This window comes from Phalacrocorax carbo, chromosome Z (genome assembly GCF_963921805.1).
Source record: "Phalacrocorax carbo chromosome Z, bPhaCar2.1, whole genome shotgun sequence".
Classification (NCBI taxonomy): Eukaryota; Metazoa; Chordata; class Aves; order Suliformes; family Phalacrocoracidae; genus Phalacrocorax; species Phalacrocorax carbo.
The window spans coordinates 82,317,381-82,336,860 of record NC_087548.1 but is presented as its reverse complement, the minus strand read 5'-3'; the positions used below and the strand labels follow the sequence as shown (position 1 = coordinate 82,336,860).

Genomic DNA, 19,480 nt, shown 5'->3' with positions numbered 1-19,480 from the left:
TGTTCGGGAAAACATTCAAGAATGCTCGACCATGCATGCAGCCATCAAAAATCACTCCAAATTGCAGCTGTATCACTGCTGCAGTGAAAATTAGATTTGTCAGTGGTGTTTGGAACATGTCCAGTATGCCTTAAGAAGCAGGGCTACCATCTACCACGTTTTTCTCCAGAAAAAGGAAAGAGCTGTCTGCTGCTCAGTATGACGCATAGTCAGGACTCGTAACTGCCTGCAAATCGGCAAAACCCGAAGTCCTAGAAGATGACCCACAAGCTCACAAATGGTGTGATCTTCCTATCGGCCCACTTGCACCAAATGCTCGGGGCATATCCCACACCCCAACAGCAGCTGTGGTATTCTCAAGTTGTGTGTTAAGAAACAGAGCAGTAGGAGACAGGAATCAAGTAAGAGGGGAGGCAAGTTAGAGCTACCAGGTCTGCAGATGACATACAGGGGAGGTTTTACAGCAGCTTAGCAAAGTATTTTATCCTTCTCCAACAAGCCTGGAACGGACAAATGCAATCACTATACAAAACACATCACACATATAAGAAAATAAATGAGCATGCACCATAGCCCAGTTATGTAGGAAGGTGCCTTTCCTTATTCATATAGATACAAAAAAAATCCATGAGTATCCACTGGGCTAGCAAGATTCGGGCCTGTAGCTTCCTTTAGAAGGCAACTGCAGTGCTCTTTATCACGTCTGCAGATTTGCGCCGAGAGAGGCAGACAGTGAAAATGAGCCCAGAACTGCAAGGACAGGAGCGGTGGCCTGAGCTCCGTGGCTGGAAGCTGCATCCCACCTGGCTGCCAGCTTTCACACGTCCTGCAGCAAAGGCCAACCACGGAGCTGTGGTTTCTACAGCTTGCGGAGGACATGATTACCTTCTAAACTGCAGAAAAGAGGGAAAACGTGCGAATAAACATATGCCTGAGAGCACCTGCACCTAAAGGCATGAGAGCAACAGGAAAAGTGTTAGCAAGGGAGGAATAAAATACCTTTGCTTCTTTCGCAAGTTGTCTTTTTCCAGTCGGACTCGATGGTCTAAAAGGTCTTTTCCAACCTAAATGACTACGATTCCGTGATCTAAGGAAGTACGAAGGCTTACCACAAGATGGTGCAAAAACATAAAAAGTCCTAACGCACCCGCCGGGCACAAGCCGATCATCTTCGGTCATAAAAAATCATGAGAACCTCCACCAGGTGTCGGGTCAAGGAAAAGATGAATTACTTTTACTTATTTTTACTGAAGAAAAGCAGTAAATACAGGCACACGCTTTGAAAACCTGGCAGCCTGAACTTTGAGCGAGGCGCCTCTGTGCAAACTCGCAAAGCACGGGGAAGGTACCCCCACCAGCACCAGGCACCTCCTCGAAAACCTCGTGTGGCTGGGGAAGAGAGCAGAATTAGCAACCGAACCGAGACACGGCACCGCCGGCGGTGGGGAAAAACCGAGATCATGAAAACGGCGGAGAGGGAACGGTCGGGGGCAGCGCCGCCGACAGGGCTCGCCCCGGCAGGGGTCTGTGAAGGAGGTGTGCGCGCGCCCCCTCACAACCATCCCCGCCCGCCGCCAGAGAGCGGCGGGGGCCGGCGGGCAGAGGCGGGAGAGGCGGGGCGGGCGGGCGCCGGCGCATGCGCGGTGCGGCTTGTTTGTCACAGGGCTTATAAGGCGGGGCCGGCGGCAGCGGCGGCAGCGCCTTTGTGGGGAGAGCGGAGCGGCGGCAGCAGCGCCCCCCGCGCCGCCGGGCTGGGGCCGGGGCTCCCCGCCGTCCCCATGAGCGGGCTCTAGGGCACCTTCGCCACCAGCGCCACACGGGGTGGTTTTTCTTTTTTTTTTTTTCTTTTCATTTTTTTCTTACAGTATATTTTTCTACACTTTGCTATTAAAAAAAAAAAAAATGGTGCTGGGGAAGGTGAAGAGTTTGACAATAAGCTTCGACTGTCTGAATGACAGCAATGTCCCCGTCTATTCCAGCGGGGACACAGTCTCAGGAAGGGTCAATTTAGAAGTAACCGGGGAAATTAGAGTGAAATCTCTTAAAATCCACGCTAGGGGACACGCGAAAGTGCGCTGGACTGAATCGAGAAACGCTGGATCCAACACTGCCTACACACAGAACTACACTGAAGAAGTCGAGTATTTCAACCATAAGGACATCCTGATCGGCCACGAGAGAGGTAAGGGTTTCCCTCCGTAATGCCTCCTCTTTTTCCCTCGGGAAAAGGACGCGTCTCGTTCGGGTTTTCGCAGGGATGCAGCTCGCTGCTGTCGGGGGGCAGGACGCGCCGGGGCGATGGACCTCGCCGTTCCGAGCTGCAGGAGATGCAGCTGCAAAGCGCCTGCAAGCGGGGCTGCCTCCAGCTACCTGCCCTTCAGCCCAGCCGCTTAATAATACTTTTTGTGTCTTAATTGCAGTAGCGCTTTTTTTTTCTTAATAACGTTAGCAGGATTTACCCCTCCGTGGGGAAAACTGAAATCAAAGCCGTGACCGACTTGTATCGGCAGCATCCTATCAAACGCCGAAATACGGTGAAAATGTAAAAAAAACCCAGACTTTTAGACACAGCGGGGCTCTGCTTTTCGGGCAGATAATGTGGTTATTTTCCTTAAGGATGCCTCTTATTGCCAGATAAAAGGTTCCCCGTGGCTTATTTTGACATATGCTATGCCACCCCACGTGTAATCTCCTTTTTTAACCCTTTCTCAGCAAATCCCTTTAATTTCCCCCACCCCACCCCGGGTGGGGACACCCCCGTGTAAAGACGTGTCCAAAAAGCCTTAATCGGGGGGTTGGGGGTGCGAAATGGGGGCATCCCTCCCCAAACTGCTGAGGCGAAGCCCCCCCTGCTCCCCACACAGACACCCATGGGGGGGGGGGGTGTCCCCACGCCGCGGGGTGCACCCCTCCCAAACACAACCATCAAACCCCCTCGCCGGCAGGGTGATGAGCACCGGGGGGGGGGGTTGTGTGGGTTGTCTTTTTTTTTTGTGGGTTTTTTTTTCCGAAGTTTGCAGCCTTTGTTCGAAGCGGTTCAATCCTGTTTGGGACCGGTCGGGGGCGGGGGGGGGCCGCCTGCTCCGCGCAGATTGGCCGCACGCGTCAGGTGGTGGCGATGACTTAATTCCCCAGCACAAGAAAATAGTGTTAAAAACCGGTTATGTAATTCTGGTGCTGCTCGTCCCTTTTTATTTTTTTAAGGATATGCAGCATATGTACTGCAGGGAAGGGATATTTCCCCTTCCCTTCGTAAAAAAAAAAAACCACGTAATTTTTGAAGTATCTGACTGCAGATTCTTCATTACCAAGCGTTTCTGAAACGCCGCAGCAGAGCTGGGGGGGGGGGGTTCGTATTTTATTTTTTTATCATTTATTAACACCCGCCCGGCGCACAGCTCGCTAACGAGGTTGACTTGTGGCACAAACCCTCCTTACCGCCGCCGCCTTACAAAAGAAATCACTCGCCCGAGCGAAACTTCACGCACCTCTGACAGGAGCCTGCAGGCACGGAGGAGCCTCCCGTGAGGGGACAGGCACACGCAGGAATAAACCCGCGGGTGGGAGGAGGGTGCGGGGGGATCGGGGCGCGCCCCGCCGGCCGAGTTTCCATGACTGACCCCGGGCGCCTCTTCCCTCCCCCCCCCCATCGCTCCGAGCACACACGCCCCGAGCTGGCGGCCTAGGCCGCGCCCCCGCCCGCCCCTGATTGGCCGGCCGAGGTTTGTTGGCCTGTTGCTAAGGCGATGCCAGGCGCTGATTGGAGGGGCGCTGTCGGCGGGGGTTGCGGGAGCAGGTTCCCCTGCCCGCAGCCCCCCGGGGGAGCGGGGCCGCTCCCCTGAGGGCAGCAGGGCGGGAAGCCCCTCGCTCAGGGCAGCGCGGCCCCGCGGCCGGTCACGTCCTCTGTGTGTGTCCCCTGAGGGGTGTCTCGGCGAAGGGCGGGCGGCGCCCCTCCCTCGGCCGGCGGGGAGCGGAGCTGCTGAGCGAATGCGGCGGGTGTAACGTATACCGTATGTATATGAGCGGCTGGCTGGGGATCCGCTCGCGCCGGTTTAGGCCGGTCGGCTCCTGCTCCAGCCTGGCCCCTGATTGACAGCTCAGCACTTGTTTACCACAGCTCCGCCGCGGCCGCCCGGCTCGGCGGGACTGCTGAGCTGGCAGAAAGGGCGGGGGGGCGGCGGGACGGGAGCTCGGCTCTCGGGGGGAGGAGGAGGAGGTCGCCCTGCTGGGGAGTGGAGCCACGACCAGGGGCGACCCCCACCACCACCCCCCTGCTTTCAAATAAACACATAAAACCTAAAAAAAAAAAAAGACCCCAAACCACCCTCACGCTGATAGACATTGTCTCTCGGTGCGTTTTCCTGGCGTTCCTTTCATGACGCTGCACGCTGAAGGTGCGTTTGTGCCGATAGCTTGCTGGCGGGGGCTGCTTTTTTCTTTTTTTTTCTCTTTATTTTCCAGTTTCCAAAATATTTTGGGCGTGTGCAGTACAGGAAGGGGAGCATTGGCGTTTCTGTAGGACAATGGGAACTTAAAATCCTCCCCTGTGCCCCCCGTGCCTCCATTAATGCCTCAGACCATTAAATATAAGGGGTTCCCTTTTGCATTGTCTCACTATAACCCCTTTTATTATTCCAGCCCTTTTTACGTGCGAGACACGCAGTTATTTTTCTCGGAACTCTCTATTTTGATGGAGTCAGCATTTTTCTGGTTTTATGGTAATTACGCTGGAATAAACTGCAAATTTGTTGCAGTGTTGAAAGGCATACAAGAGACCATGACCATAAACAAAGGCCAGCTTTTTTGGTGGGTCCAGCAAATATCTGGGTCTTGCTGTCCAAGCAAGATCAAGTTAACCTATCAAACAATAAAAAGTTTGCCTCCAGACAGTGTTAATCAGGCAGTTTGCCATTTTCTGCGCCCCTGAATTTGTCTGGTACTTTCCAGGTGGTGCTTGTACACCTTTCTTTTTCTTTTCCTAATTCCCACTTTTTTTTTTTTGGCAATTAATTTCTGGACACTGTTGCCATGCAGGAGATAAAAGGAAGCCAAATTGCCAAATTTAATCTCACATAGCAGACTCTGCAGAGAGCTTAATGCTGTTTAAAGAGTCTTCTCTATTCCATTTTAACTAGGGATCGCAGTGGAAAGCATGATTTCCATTACAGATCTTGCAGGCAGGCCTTGAAATGGCAGCAGTTGCAACTGTGTCAGTGTTCAGAGGCAGGTTTATAAAGCAAAGCAAATTAACCTCTTCTTCTCTAAGGTGAATCTGGCAATCTTGTGTACCCTTCTGTAGGTAAGATTTGGCCTGCATCCAGCAGTTAATAGAAACGGACCGCAGGCCCTTGTGCCTGGGACACCGTGTTCTTAAGTGCTGTCACAAGTGTGTAAATCCCTTCTATTCTGGCTAGTGTAAGGTATAAAATGTGTGCAGGTGGAATAGCATATTGTTTTTTCTCCCCCCCTCTCCTAGATGATGACAATTCAGAAGAAGGCCTCCACACCATCCATTCGGGAAGGCACGAATATGCATTCAGCTTTGAGCTTCCACAGACGTAAGTGCCCGCATGCAGTCCTCGGGCCCTGCTGCCCACCCTCCTGAGCAAAACTCCTGCTGTGGGTGGAGGGGAATCCTTTTCAATGATAGTAGGAATTGTGCTCTGGCATGCAGTGGAGGACATAATCTCATTAAACTGAAGAGGTTGCTTTTAAACTGACAGGCATTTCCCTTTTTTAAAATACTTCCACAAAACAGGAGGCTACTGCAGCCCAGTTGCTCACTTTCTTTTGACCAAGTCCTACTGACTTTTTAGGTCTTACAGTATTTTGCCCCTTCCCAAGCGGAGGGAGAAGAATTTGGACCATCACTGGAGTGCTGCAGAGTGGCTGAGATACCTTTTAACCCAACCAGCAGTTCACTGGAGCCATGTAGAGCAGCAGAACTAGAGATACAGGAACAGCTGAGTTGTTTGGGCTTAGTCTGGAACAGATGTGGCAAGCGTAACAATGGTTGAACAAAAGATGAGCTTGTTCTCATTTAAATAGGATATGTGTACCCAGGCTGGCCTTAATGCAGGAAGCCTGGGTGGAAATAAGAACGATAGGTGGATGAAGCAAGAAAAACTTCCATACCTAATCCCCTTTGTCTCAGAAAGCAAAGGTGAAGCAAGAATGAGAGCAGAAGTGTTAAGATAAAGACTCTTCCTCCAACCCCCCGAAGTCTGAAATGTGTAATGTAGACATTGGCTGGAAGATCTATACATGGAGGAGTTAGCAGTATGAAAACTAGCTAAAAATACAAATAGCAATAAAATAAAATGCGCAGGAACAGAGGGAGTCTCAACATGGATGGAAAAGGAGCCTTTTGCTGAAAAAGGCAAGCAGTGAAGTCATTAAGGTTAAAAAAAAAATCTGGCAGTGTTACATGAAATACCTCAGTACCTAGTATTAAGGCTAATAAACCATCTGTTTATTAGAGGTGCTGGTTTTAGCAGAACCTGCAGATGATAAACGCTTTCACAGGTCAGTATCAAAGTGAACAGTGCAGGGCTTCACAGTAGATCTTGCTGAAACAGTGGAGAAGACTATACATTTGGAGGTTTTTAAAGACTACTTAGCATTCTGTGAAAACCTCAATTACAAAAAGAAAGAAGGTTAATACTGATCTCCCCTTGAGTTGGAAGGGGCGTTTAAGTATGAAAAATGAAAACATTCTACACAAAAGTGAAATGCTTAGCTTGAAGTGGAGCAGATAGCCCGCAAAATATCACAAGCACTGGTCAAAACACGGGTTTTTTTAAGTAACATGAAGGAATAACTGTGCAACCAGCTGTTGATAATATTGAAAAAAAAAAAAGGCTGGTATTAAAAGCATGAAGTTTAACACTGCCTACTTACCTTCTGTCCATAGAATACTTCTAAAATTTACTTAAACTACAGAACAGCAGTGGAAAGACAGGACACACAATGGCTATGCTCATTCTTACCCTGAAGAAAATTGGGCAGGATGAAATGTTGAAAGGATTTTGTAGTCAATCTTTATTTGGATTATTAGGGGGTAAAAAAGGAAATATTTTAGATGTCCAAGCAGTGAAATCAAACCTGTAACTGAAAGAACCATTCTAGTAAAGTACTAGCATGGCTATTAAGCTTTGCAAATAATTTGCTTAATGTATGTATTAAAGTGTATTTAAAATATAGTATAATAGAAAAAACCTACTTGCATAAGAATAAGGAAAAAAGTTACGGAAAACTGCTGTTAATTGGAGATAACTAGAATATAAAGATCTTCTGTTTTTCATCTTATGATGTTACAGGGGGAAAAAGGTGACACTGAAAGGCTTGGAGATACTTTTCCTCCAGCTCCCAAAAAGGACTTACTTCCTCTGTCAAAATTCAGAGCAGAATAGACTTGATGATTTTATGTGTTTGTGTATATATATGTCTACATATGTACATCTATATACAATATAAATCTTTTAAGCTGGTCTCATCAGGGTAGAGGAAAATTAGAAGGTACTTAACATAGCCTCACTCTTCAGAACTCTTAATATTGTACTCAGCTGAAGGTGAAACAATTTTAGCTGTAACTCAGCGCTTTTCTAGTTTAACTTGATGCTGAGATACCAGCCAAGTAAACAATAGACCATTGTTCATGAAATATGATATCCAAAACAAGAAGTCTGTGATAGCAGTGCTATCTCTAAGTTGATAGTCTTAATGTGGCCTTGATCTAGATGTGAAAGTGGCCTCTTAAGTTTAAGGTAAATGTGTACGCCCCCTGGCATTTTCTGGTACAAGTCTTTAATGGATTTTTAAAATCTATGCAAAACTACAGTAGGATGAATTCGGAGATGATTTTTTCTCCCACTTTTAATCTTGAATTTTTGAGATATGGAAACTTTGCAAATAAGTTATGCTGTATTAAATACTACAATGCATTAAAAATGCAATTCTACATACTAATACCTGATCTGATCAATTGTGTCATTATTAGACAGAAAGATGTTACTCAATTTTGACCTTTGTGTCCTGCACAGACCACTTGCTACCTCATTCGAAGGCAGACATGGCAGTGTGCGCTATTGGGTGAAAGCCGAATTGCATAGGCCTTGGTTTCTACCAGTAAAATTAAAGAAGGAATTTACAGTCTTTGAACATATAGATATCAACACTCCTTCATTACTGGTAAGAATTGACAGAATTACTCATTCTTTGTTTCTGGCATAAAAATAATGAAGTATAATAAGTGAAACAATATCCACACCTAATTTTGCCTAATATTTATTCACTAGTTTAAATACAGCTGACCTAAGTATTACATCAGTCCAGCAACTCTTTAACTACCAGTATTTTGAAAGCTATATTTTCCTGTACTTGGAGTTGCTTTACATTTAAGATCTGTAAAATGGCTTTGTCAATTTAAATTGATAAAACTAAATTGTAAACTGTCACTAAGAAGTAAAATTCTGTGAACTGTTCCTCTCCAATTTTGAATAAAAGATAATCTGTGGAAGGAACAGTGAAACTTAATATTGTAGTGAGAGACTGCTAACTTAAAAATGCAAAGTAAAAAAAAATGTACTGGTGTGCATAATTGATAATTTCCATATGGATAGTTTTCTACCAATGGGGAGAAATTATCATAATTCTGTATAGTCTTTTTCATAAATGACACTTCACTGGAATAATTTCAGTATCAAAACTGCTTTCAGTGAGGATTTGATTTCAATTTGGCCTTGAATTCCCTTTATTTTTTTGTTCCTTTCCCTCAAATTCTAACCTGCAGAGAGGGGGGAAACCTCAAAGTCCATTGAAACAGGTTTCTTGGAGTATGGGTGAAAAATCAGACTTGCAAAGGGACATTGGCCTTGTGCAAATTCCATTAAAATCAAAGGACTCCTGTTTGGCTTTAGTGGGCTTTGGATCAAGTCCTAAAATCCTGATACTGTGTAAAATAACATCTGTGTAATATAGGTGAAATGGGATCATTCCGAAACAGGGGAAGTAGCAGGACTTAAGGTTATAGTACCTTACAGTACAGTGATTTTTTTCTGAAATACAGTGTACTGGAAAGATGTTCTACTTCACTGATAAATCAAAAGATCCACCAACATTATGTTGGGATATGTAGGCCATGTAGCCTTCTCTTAAATTACACAGTATTTGTGTAAAAAAACCTGTTTTAAGTGTGGCTGTAGTATGAACTGCAGCAGAAAAAGCAGTGTTAATGAGCAATGGAATTAGAATAAACCTTGTATCTGCATAATGCCATTTAAATTTCTTGAGTTTGTTTCCTTTCCGTAAAACTGGCTTTGTTTATCAAAATCTATAATTACATTATGAAAATCATTTTTTGTGTTGATTAAAATTGATGAAGAGATTCATGGAACTCTTAATTAAAGGGGCAATGTTCTTCTTTTCTTGCAGTCACCCCAAGCAGGCACAAAAGAAAAGACTCTCTGTTGTTGGTTTTGTACCTCAGGCCCAATATCCTTAAGTGCCAAAATTGCAAGGAAGGGCTACACCCCAGGTACGTAACAGAAGTAATTATAGGAAATGTTTTCCCTTCCCTTTTGAAATGACGGTTTGTACTTACTGCTTTTATATAAATGAAATATTGAAACTAGTCTTAACTGCTTCAGTCTGCATTCAGCAATCTTCTTGATGTCTTCTTAACTAGGACTAATTTTGTTAAGTAACACTAGCTGTGTCTCCAGATTGTCGGAGGACATCTGGTTCTATTAGATGTGTGCATTTCTTTTAGATTAGCTCCTGGTGATCCTATTCCTGTTGGCATCAGGGGGTGTTTTCCAGGATAGACCATCGCTAGCCATGTCCGGTGCATTATAAAAATACACACAGCATGGCAATTTGCTTAAGCTGCCCTGTAAATACGAAGAGAACATGAAATTCTGTTTCATTTCAGGTGAATCAATTCAGATCTTTGCTGAGATTGAGAACTGCTCTTCCCGTGTGGTGGTGCCAAAGGCAGCCATTTACCAAACACAGGCATTTTATGCCAAAGGGAAAATGAAGGAAGTCAAACAGCTTGTTGCCAACCTGCGTGGGGAATCCTTGTCATCTGGCAAAACAGAAACCTGGAATGGCAAACAGTTAAAAATTCCACCTGTTTCCCCTTCCATCCTCGACTGTAGTATAATCCGTGTGGAGTATTCACTGATGGTACGTTGGATGGTCTGTTTCACTTGTGCATGGGTAGCTTCCGTCATTCCTTGCAAATTGCTAAGAAAGCATTTGTGCTAACTAGTTACAAAAGATGTGTGTCTCCTAGTATTAGCGTCTTGACAGGAGATCTGTCAAGTTTAAGTCATGCTTGTTCGTAAAGCAGTTGTGGTGTGCCAGCTAAGCAAACATTAAAGGAGTAGGTGACACTTCCACGTGAGGGCTTAGGTTAAGAAGCCTGAGCTGCTTTAGACTCGGGGAGCTTTTTGTCTCCATAGGGGCATTGGCCCTAAAACAGACAATAAGAAACTTAAGTTCTTCAAGGAAAATTCCATGGGCAGAGAACTTACTCTAATAATTATGAAGTGCTCATAACACACCTATATTTTAATCATACACCTCTTCTGTTGTTCTTTAGGTATATGTGGATATTCCAGGCGCCATGGATTTATTCCTTAACTTACCACTGGTCATTGGTACCATTCCTCTACACCCATTTGGTAGCAGAACATCAAGTGTGAGCAGCCAGTGTAGCATGCACATGAATTGGCTTGGACTGACGCTGCCTGAAAGACCAGAAGGTAATTTGACAATACAAATATCCATCAATTTTCTGATCTGTTTTGATTGTCTGCTTTATTCATGGCTGTTGAGCAAATGGACCCAAACTGCATTCTTTATAATAAAGCCCACAGGAGATGCCTTGTGTATGTTTCCTTGCCACTTCCTTGTCCTCTATAGAAAGACAGAGTTCCCTCCTTGCCTTCCTCTCCCAAGGACAAGCAGTGAAATCCAGCTGCTTGGAAGCTGGCACAAGTGAAAGCACAGGATACTGTTGTACAGAATTAATCCTGCCTCCAATATCCCATTTGCCTCATTGGCTATAAGGCATCGTAGCCTGTTGAAATAGCAGTTCATGGTGTCCTTCACCAGCCTTAGTAGTCAGGTCTTTGGGAAGAGAGAATGCAATTGATTTCAGTGGGAAATCTCCCTTGTCAAAGGAGAAGCTCTGTATCTCCTCCTCTCTTGTTTTCACATACATAATAAACACCCCCTTTTTATGTACAAATCCCAGACTTGGATTTGTGGAGTCCAAAGGAATGCAATGTTCTATCATTCCTGCCTGGACAGAATTCAGTATTCTGAGTATGCTTTAAATTCCAAGGGGATAATTAAGCCACAATAAGCAGTGCTAGGTCAGCTCTTGGATTTGAGCATTACCTTAAAATAAAACACCATGCCCTCCCTTTCATGTTCGGCAGCTGTTCAGAAGTCACTGAAGTAATTTATTTACTGCTGGTGCTTTTTGCAATGATAAAAGTTTAATATTTGTCATGTTCTATATTTTGACATGCATAAGAACTTGTTGTTCGAACTGCGTGTGCCTTTTCCCTGCAGCACCTCCTAGCTATGCAGAAGTGGTCACTGAGGAGCAAAGACAGTCCAGCCTTGCACCCATAGGTGCCTGTGATGATTTCGAGAGAGCGCTTCCAGGACCATTGTTCGCATACATCCAGGAGTTCCGTTTTCTGCCTCCACCCCTCTATTCAGAAGTAGGTACCTCAGAATATGATGATCAGTTCGCTGTTTTTCTGAATTCTGTCTTGTGGAATAAATGTAGGAAGCTGTTTCTCCTTCCTAAAAATTTGGAGAAGTCATTAAAACAATGAGCAGGGGATAAGGCAACTTGGTCTTAGTGAAGTGCAGCTGAATTACATCAAGAGTTTTCAGGATTTTTCTACAATTCTGATGCTTTGTAGAAATTCCCAAACTGCTGCATAGCCTCTTAGCAGCTTCATTAAAACCTTGAGTTACATTGCATTGGTTAATACTAACATTTTGTGTCTAGAGCTGCACAACATGCTAATGTTTTTCAGCTCTACTTCTTTATAAAATTCCCTCTGTGTTTTTGGTTCCATGTATGTAGTGTTTCAGAAGTTCCAAGTAGAGAAGTTACAAAGGTACTCTTTCTGACTTAGCTTCTGTAAATACACGGTTCTCCAACATTGGTGGCTGCATTTTTAGTTCTGTGAAAGCCACTCGATAACTGTGACATAACTTCGTTTTCCATGTTCATATTTCGCAGGAAAAAGCAGTGGTACAGGACAGAAGTAAAGCAGTGTCCTTTTGGCTAAACCTTGCCTGAATTCATTGTTGATTTTTATCTTGCCTCAAAATACTAACCTGCTATTCAATTGGCAGAGGGGCACGTTTTTATACGCTGCAGACTTCTCTGAGGACTCTTCTGTTTTAACCCTAAATAGAATTCTTCAGTCATTTTCATTTTAGGTACTTTGTCCTCAAGAAATCCTTGTATAAAACTGCTCAGAATGTTGTCTAAACTCTATACTGTACACTTAAAACTCCTTACTGTCCAGTTTTGGAGACATAGCCTAGCAAGTGTTCCCCTTCCTTCTCTAGAAAGGAAGAGGTAAGGTGTGGAACACATGGATTTCCAAGATAATTTATGGGGTGTTCGGTGATCAATTACTTGTAAATTAAAAGCAGAATAACTTTTCACTGATATAGAATCACAGACTCCCAGAATGATGGGGGTTGGAAGGGCCCTCTGGAGCATCTTATTCAACACCACCCCACCCCACCCCCACCGCTTGAGCAGGCACCCCCAGAGCAGGGGCACAGGGCCGCGTCCAGGCAGGGGGTGAATGTCTCCAGGGAAGGGACCCCATAGCCTCCCTGGGCAGCCTGTGCCCCTGCTCTGGCACCTGCACAGGGAAGGGGTTTGTCCTTATACCCAAGTGGAACTTCTTGTGGTCCAGTTTGTGCCCATTGCCCCTTGGCCTGGCATTGGTCACTACTGAAAAGAGCCCGGCCCCATCATCCTGACACTCACCCTTCAGATATTTACAGGTATTGATGAGATCCCCCCTCAGCCTTCTCTTCTCCAGGCTGAACAAGCCCAGGTCTCTCAGCCTTTCCTCACAAGGGAGATGCTCCAGCCCCTGATGATCTCCGTAGTTCTCTGCTGGACTCTCTCCAGCAGTTCCCTGTCCTTGAACTGGGGAGCCAGAACTGGCCGCAGCCCTGCAGCTGTGGCCTCACTGGGGCAGAGCAGAGGGGGAGGAGAACCTCCCTCACCCTGCTGGCCACACTCCTTTCCATGCACCCCAGGGCACCGCTGGCCCCCTTGGCCCCAAGGGCCCGGTGCTGGCTCAGGGTCACCTCGCTGCCCCCCAGCACCCCAAGGGCCTTCTCAGCACGGCTCAAGGACTTTTCTGTCTTGTGAAGCAAAACATCTTTGAAATCGGTTAAATACTTTGTAAGTTACATTCTTAGTGATGAGTTGTCTTCTTAGTGTGCAGCAAGTAATTCAAAAGGCTTCTGTGCTACTAAAGCAGATTTTTTAGGTTTTTTTATTGGGTCTTTTATGGTTACCCTTAAATTACCATTAAGCTTTAGTTTAAATTTTTCCACTATAGTTAGTTACTAATGTTTCATTCAAAGTTTTGTCTAACAGGCTAGATGTTTTTCAGTTACTTGAATAACCTTTGGGTTGGGGAATGCCATTTATCTTAATGTCTTTGTGTCTTAATCCACAAGTTTAAGACATTGTGAATGGTTCATTTCTAGTAATTGACTCTAAAAGTGCCTCGGGTTGTGTTTTTTGTTCTTTCGGTTAGATCGATCCAAACCCGGATCAGGCCACAGATGACAGACCATCTTGCCCCTCTCGTTGAAGGAATCCGTAAAGAGCTGACTTGGCTTGAGTTTTGATTTGTACCTGCCGTGTTGAAGGTCAAGGCGTCATAGTGGAGACACTTTCAACGGAAGTGGTTTTGCTCTTGCCTGTATGGTGAAAAAATGAAAACAACCTGTGATCATGCTTTGAAGCCTACAGTAACATTGTAGGACTGCTCCACATGCTTGAAGACCTGAGCTTCCCCCCTTGCCCCTTAAATACTGGCACATACTAGGAGCAGCCTTACTAACCTACAGTCTTGTGTGTCAAAACACTCAAACCACATTGTAAGAGAGGGATGGCTTCCTCTTAAGATTGGGGAAATTTGCACATGCTCATTGCTTAACGTTGTGCGGTTCGGTGTCACTACAGCTTTTTCTCATTTATGCCCGACTGTTGTTACCCCCCTCTTATTTGTGGTCCGCACAATAAGGAGCAAAAGAAAGCTTTGACAAAAAAAAAAAGCAACAGACTTTGACAAATGCACTGACTTTACTTTTTTTTTCTTTAATTTAATGTAGCCTGGACTTTACCTGCATATGCACATGCTCAGAATTGTCCTAGTAGGCTGACCATGTATCACCTCTTCAGCTTGGATCCTGTTGTGGATTTATTTACAAACATCAAATGCCTTCAAGCCAATCCTTCTTGCTGTATGTTTTGCAGCCTACTGTAGTAGATAAGCAACAGATGTGGGGCTGGGGTGGGGGGTGGAGAGTTAATAGAAAGAATAATAGGCTTCATCAAGATTGTATACCTTGATTTCTTTTAAGAATTTGTTGCCTTTCTACTATTATCGCAAAGCAGCATTTTGTTACAGACTGCCTACAAATCACTTAATCTCAGGTGAACTCATCACTTGCCAAACTGTTGGAATGCTATTTGTTTCGTTACGTTGCACTGTTGAGTTACTTCTTTTTTTTTTGTTTTGTGTTTCGTTTTTTTGTTCTTTATTCGAGAGGGGATCTGGAATGGGGACATACACAAAAGTTAGAAAACCCACCTTCATTCCCATTTCTCTTTCTATATTGTTACAAAAATTCTAGTTGTGAAGCCTTAAAAAAAAAAAAGGCACAGATGAAAGCAGCACCAGTAGACACCAGCTCAGCCTCAGAAGAATTTTGAAAGGAAATAATAATACACTGTCTAGTATTCATAGTAGTAAGGATGGGAAGGGAAAATAAATTTATTTTTATATCCAGTTACCTAATCACCAAAAACTCTGTGTTGAGTCTCTAGTAGAAAGTATATTTCAAACTGCAGGAAAAGCTTGGACTATGCTAAGAGCTCAGTTTGTGCACTTTGTATTATCTTCAGGGTTTATGATACTGTAAAAATAACACTTCTAGTCTAATTAAACTGGGCAAGTGTTACCAGCCATATTCGGGTATAGGTTAGGTGGAGTTGCTTTGGGGATTGCTTGTTCTGTGGTACTCTAAAGAGCTTTAAAACACACAGAACAGCGGATTTCACCATAGGTGCGTTCAGAATGCACAAAATCCTATGGGAAGAGCACTCGCCCTTGAGTGTGCCCGAGGGAAGAAGAGTGCCACGGAGCCGCTACGTGTGCTAACACCAATACCAGCACTTACTGCTAGAGATCAATAATATAAGTCAACTTTCCTGTTCAGACATTGTGATAACACAGACCATTGACAAAGGGACATGCTTCCGCTGTTGATGGCTTAAATAAAGATACAATCCATCGAGTATCTCTCTCCTTGTGCAATAAAACAGCTCGGAAGGGAGTGGGAGAGGTGAGGCTGCTGTTCCTGCGTGGTGCTGTTTCTTAAAAACCTCTGCCTTGTTTTTAAGGCTTCATAAATGCGACAAAATAGGCTTTTCCATAAGTGGCCTTTATGAGAACATGAACGATAATTCATGTTTCAAAAAATGACAACAGGGTGATAAAATACAAATGAGTCGCGTTTTAAGTGATTCAGTTAAAAAGGCTCGGGCTTTGAGCAAGAACATCAGATGAGGAAATTGGGTGATGTCTTACGGTATTAGGCCGATTTTGTGAATGTCCCTTCCCCTCTACCCTCTCCAACCAGACAATTCTAAAAGCTGATGGGATCGTTGGCATAAAAGGGCATTTGGTGGTTTTACTTTTTTTTCCTTTTTTTGTTACTTTGACAGACTGGGGAACAATTGCTGATATACATAGCATTAAAGTACTTATCACAATATAATGGAGAATTGAACATGAAGCAGGATTGACCAATATTGTAGTAATTGATGTGGCATCGCAGCCTTTGTGGTTAGAGTGAAAAAGTTTATAACCTTATCAAATAAAGACTTTCGGTTTAAATTACATGGTTAGTTGTTCAGAGGCATTATTCTTCCACAAGTATTGGTCAATTCTCAGCGTTACAAAACATGAAGTTCACGGTTGTAGCCCGATATTTGATATAGAATTACGATCTGAATTAGGAAAAAGTAAGTAAAATCCAAACATTAGAGAAACAAAGTGCAATATTAAATGTTTGCTTTATAGATTATATTCTATGGCTGTTTGTACTTCTCTTTTTTTGTTTTAGTTTTGGTGCTGAATATGTCCTTGTAGACTCTGTTTCAAGAAAACTATGTGGAAAAACAATTTAATTTTTCCTATTGCTCTTCCTTGTGGAAAATAAACTTTTTTTAAAAAAAAAACAACAACAAAACAAGCTTTTATACGTTCTTAGTGTAAGCCATAACTTTTTATACAGGACCTAGACACTTTCAAAAGACATCTGTGTATAGAATAAGCACAAGGATCGTATAATACAGGAACTTTCTATAGGAACACATACGCTAACCTGTCTCAACTAGATAGGGAGAAACTCCTCCTAGGCCTGCACCACCCTGCGCCGTGGAAGTCCGGTTTCAGCACCCTCGAGCCCCTTCGCGCACATCGGTGATCTGGGGCCGGGTCCCCGAGCGGGGGGCTGCCCTGCGTGGGGAGGTGCCGGCGCGGGGTGTGCTCCGCGTGCCGGCCGCCGCAACCCTCCTGCCAGGCGCCCGGGTGCCTTCTGCCCCGGGCGGCCGGCGGCGCGGGGAGGGCGCGACGCGGCGCGCGCGTTGGTGGGGCTCGGGGCAAAGCGGGGAAGGGGAGTGACTTCAAAGGTCTGGTTCGCAGGACTTAGAAACGTGGTTTGGCGTCGCGGAGAAGGGTGCCTTTGCCGCTCCCTTGGAAGGTCTGGCGTGAGCAGGTGCCGGGAACAGCGTCCGCCGGCGATCCGCGCCCTGCTCGGCGGAGCTCTGCGAGGGATTCGCAAAGCGCCCTGGCAGCGAGGCTCTGCGGCGGCATCTCGCTTCCGCATGCCACGCACAGCTGAGCCTCTGACAAAGCGGATTGTCGTCATCCTTTGGTATCAACATGTTGTTTGACCTAAGAGAAGGTTCAGCAGGCGAGCAGCCAGGGGCTCGGGCGGCCGGCGTGGCCTCTTCCTCTCCGTCGGCGCTCGGGGCACGGGGGACCACTGCGTTCCCCTAGTGCTGCACCCTCAGTTCCACGGCGCAGCCGCCGATGCGGGCAACCCGAACACCTGGTCCAACACCGCACATAATGCAAACAGCAGGACCTCCCTCTCTGAAACCGCGTTTCAGCTCAACGGTGAGGTTGTAACTGTTCAGGATGGAGGATCCAGGCAGGCTTCTAGGGGTTTTTTTATTTTCCCGAATTAACAGCTCTGTTAACATTGCCCGAGTTCTGGTTCAAACCAGTAAGAAACATAAAAAAGGTGGTCTTATTTTGCTCACCTACTGGGAGCTCCTTCATAGCTGAGCGATAATAAATATTTTCTTTTTGTAATGCCAGCACAACCCTTCTCAGTAACCAAGTTTCTAATGCCACGTGGCAGCGTTAGGATTTAAATGAGCATCAGCACCATTTAAGGGACACACGCTTCTAGCAGTTCTGTGCAACATTTTATTAAAATCTCACGTTTTTACACCAGCACCTCAACTATCAATTCAAGCTTAGCTTTATTGTCTGTATTATTACAAAGTTGGAAGTTACCAAAGTTTTATTATTTGAGATCGCATTTTCTTAATGCTAATATTTCTTACCTTTGGATATCGAAGTACCTGTGCGCGCATACCAACCTGTGCCACACCAGGATGTGTAACGGCTCTTCCACATCAGCTGTCCATAAAAACACATTAAAGGGGGTGAATTGCTCAGTGCTTGAGCACTTGAGCTTCTGAGAGACGCAAGGCAACCTTATAAAATTGATCAACACCTTCTCTGGCAATTACCTAGCTAAAACATGCACGTAGCACTTTTTAACCCCATTTAAGCCTTTTTGTGTTTTACAGAAATGAACTGCTGACTCGCCATAAACTCCAGCCACCTCAGCTTTGCGCAGCACGGCCGCAAGCACGAAGCTGCAGGACTGACGAGGGGTCTCCAGGAGCGGCGCGCGAAGCCGGGCGTCCACCCAGCAGCGGCTTTCCACGGGGAAACGTCTCTGCCCAGGTGAGTGCTGCCGACTGGAACCAACTCCTGTCACTCGAGGTACGCGGCTACGGGCAGCCCTGCAGAGAGTCAAACGCCCAGTGCACGCTTTCGGTAGGCTAGTGTTGCAGGAGGACAGCTGCTGCTGGGGGCGTGGGGTCCGGACCGGCCACGTGTCGTGGATTTTGAGCAGAAGCCCCTCTTCAGAGGTCTGCAGAGACTTGAGGAGGTACCAGCGGTTGCACTGCGTGGCTGTTAAGTGTGGATTTCAGCTCCTAGATCTTGGGTTTTTTAGTGAAAGCCGCTTGCAAAGGCACATTGTCAGACGCGCTCCGCCTGCCCTCCAGACCATATCCTGGAAACAGGAGAGAAGTAACCCATTTCTTCTCCTGGCAATCATTCACTCCTGGAACTCCCCCACCTAGCTACAGCATGCTATTTTTAGAGCTGGATCTCCCTATCTCCTGACCTAGTGGACATTAGGACAGAGTGGTAGGAGGAGGAGAAGCCAGGAGCTGCCACAAAATCTGAGTTGAACAGTGTACCTTTCACCTAATCCAGCTCAAAATGGGGAAGGTTCAGCGTTCAGGAGGACGCTGAGTTTTGAGTTGGTTGCAGGTACCTTGCTATAAAAAATGTTTGTCATAGTTGGGTGAAAGAAAATGACCTGAACAGAGAAGGTGAGGGCTTTAAATACAACATAAAAATCAAGTCTTCTAGGAGATGTATTTTTACGGGGGTAAGAATATCAACTAAAAAAAAAAAAAGCACATCCAGAAACTTATGTCAAAGTGCAAAGCCGGGCACTATGCGTTAAATCTCTGCCGCTCCAGCAGTAAAGTCTGACGTCTTACACAAGAGAAAAAGCCTCTCCAAGATGGTGCATTCTACCCACCACGAGCAGCTCGCTGCAGGGTTTCCAGCTGGGGACACCGGAGGGGTGCGCAGCGGTCCCCATTGCTCCTGCGCATCCCTGCCGAGGGACTCCCGCCTTCCATCTCGAGTCTCACCCAAAGGCTAGAGTGTGCCTTGGATGCGCCAAGTCTCCGCCAAACGCCTGGGGGTGGGGAGGCCAGGACACATTGCCTGTTCATTGGTTTCATAAATGTTATTTCTAAAAACAACAGATGAGTGTGATGCCGTTCAGTCTT

The 19,480-nt window shown here is 45.6% G+C and overlaps 1 protein-coding gene across 2 annotated transcripts; it reads left to right on the top strand.

Moving 5' to 3' along the window:
• The first annotated feature begins 1,685 nt into the window (after positions 1–1,685).
• Positions 1,686–16,543, top strand: ARRDC3 (arrestin domain containing 3). Of its 2 annotated transcripts, none has more exons than XR_010370725.1 (8): positions 1,686–2,182; positions 5,477–5,558; positions 8,043–8,190; positions 9,433–9,535; positions 9,932–10,188; positions 10,607–10,769; positions 11,549–11,741; positions 13,830–16,543. XR_010370725.1 is itself a non-coding variant. In XM_064439253.1 (8 exons), the coding sequence occupies exons 1-8, from the start codon at positions 1,903–1,905 to the stop codon at positions 13,884–13,886; spliced, it is 1,245 nt and encodes a 414-aa protein (XP_064295323.1). In that variant the 5' UTR covers positions 1,686–1,902; the 3' UTR covers positions 13,887–16,543. The 2 variants fall into 2 exon arrangements, 1 of the variants encoding a protein (XP_064295323.1); XM_064439253.1 differs by having other exon boundaries at positions 11,587–11,741.
• Positions 16,544–19,480: the final 2,937 nt, after the last annotated feature.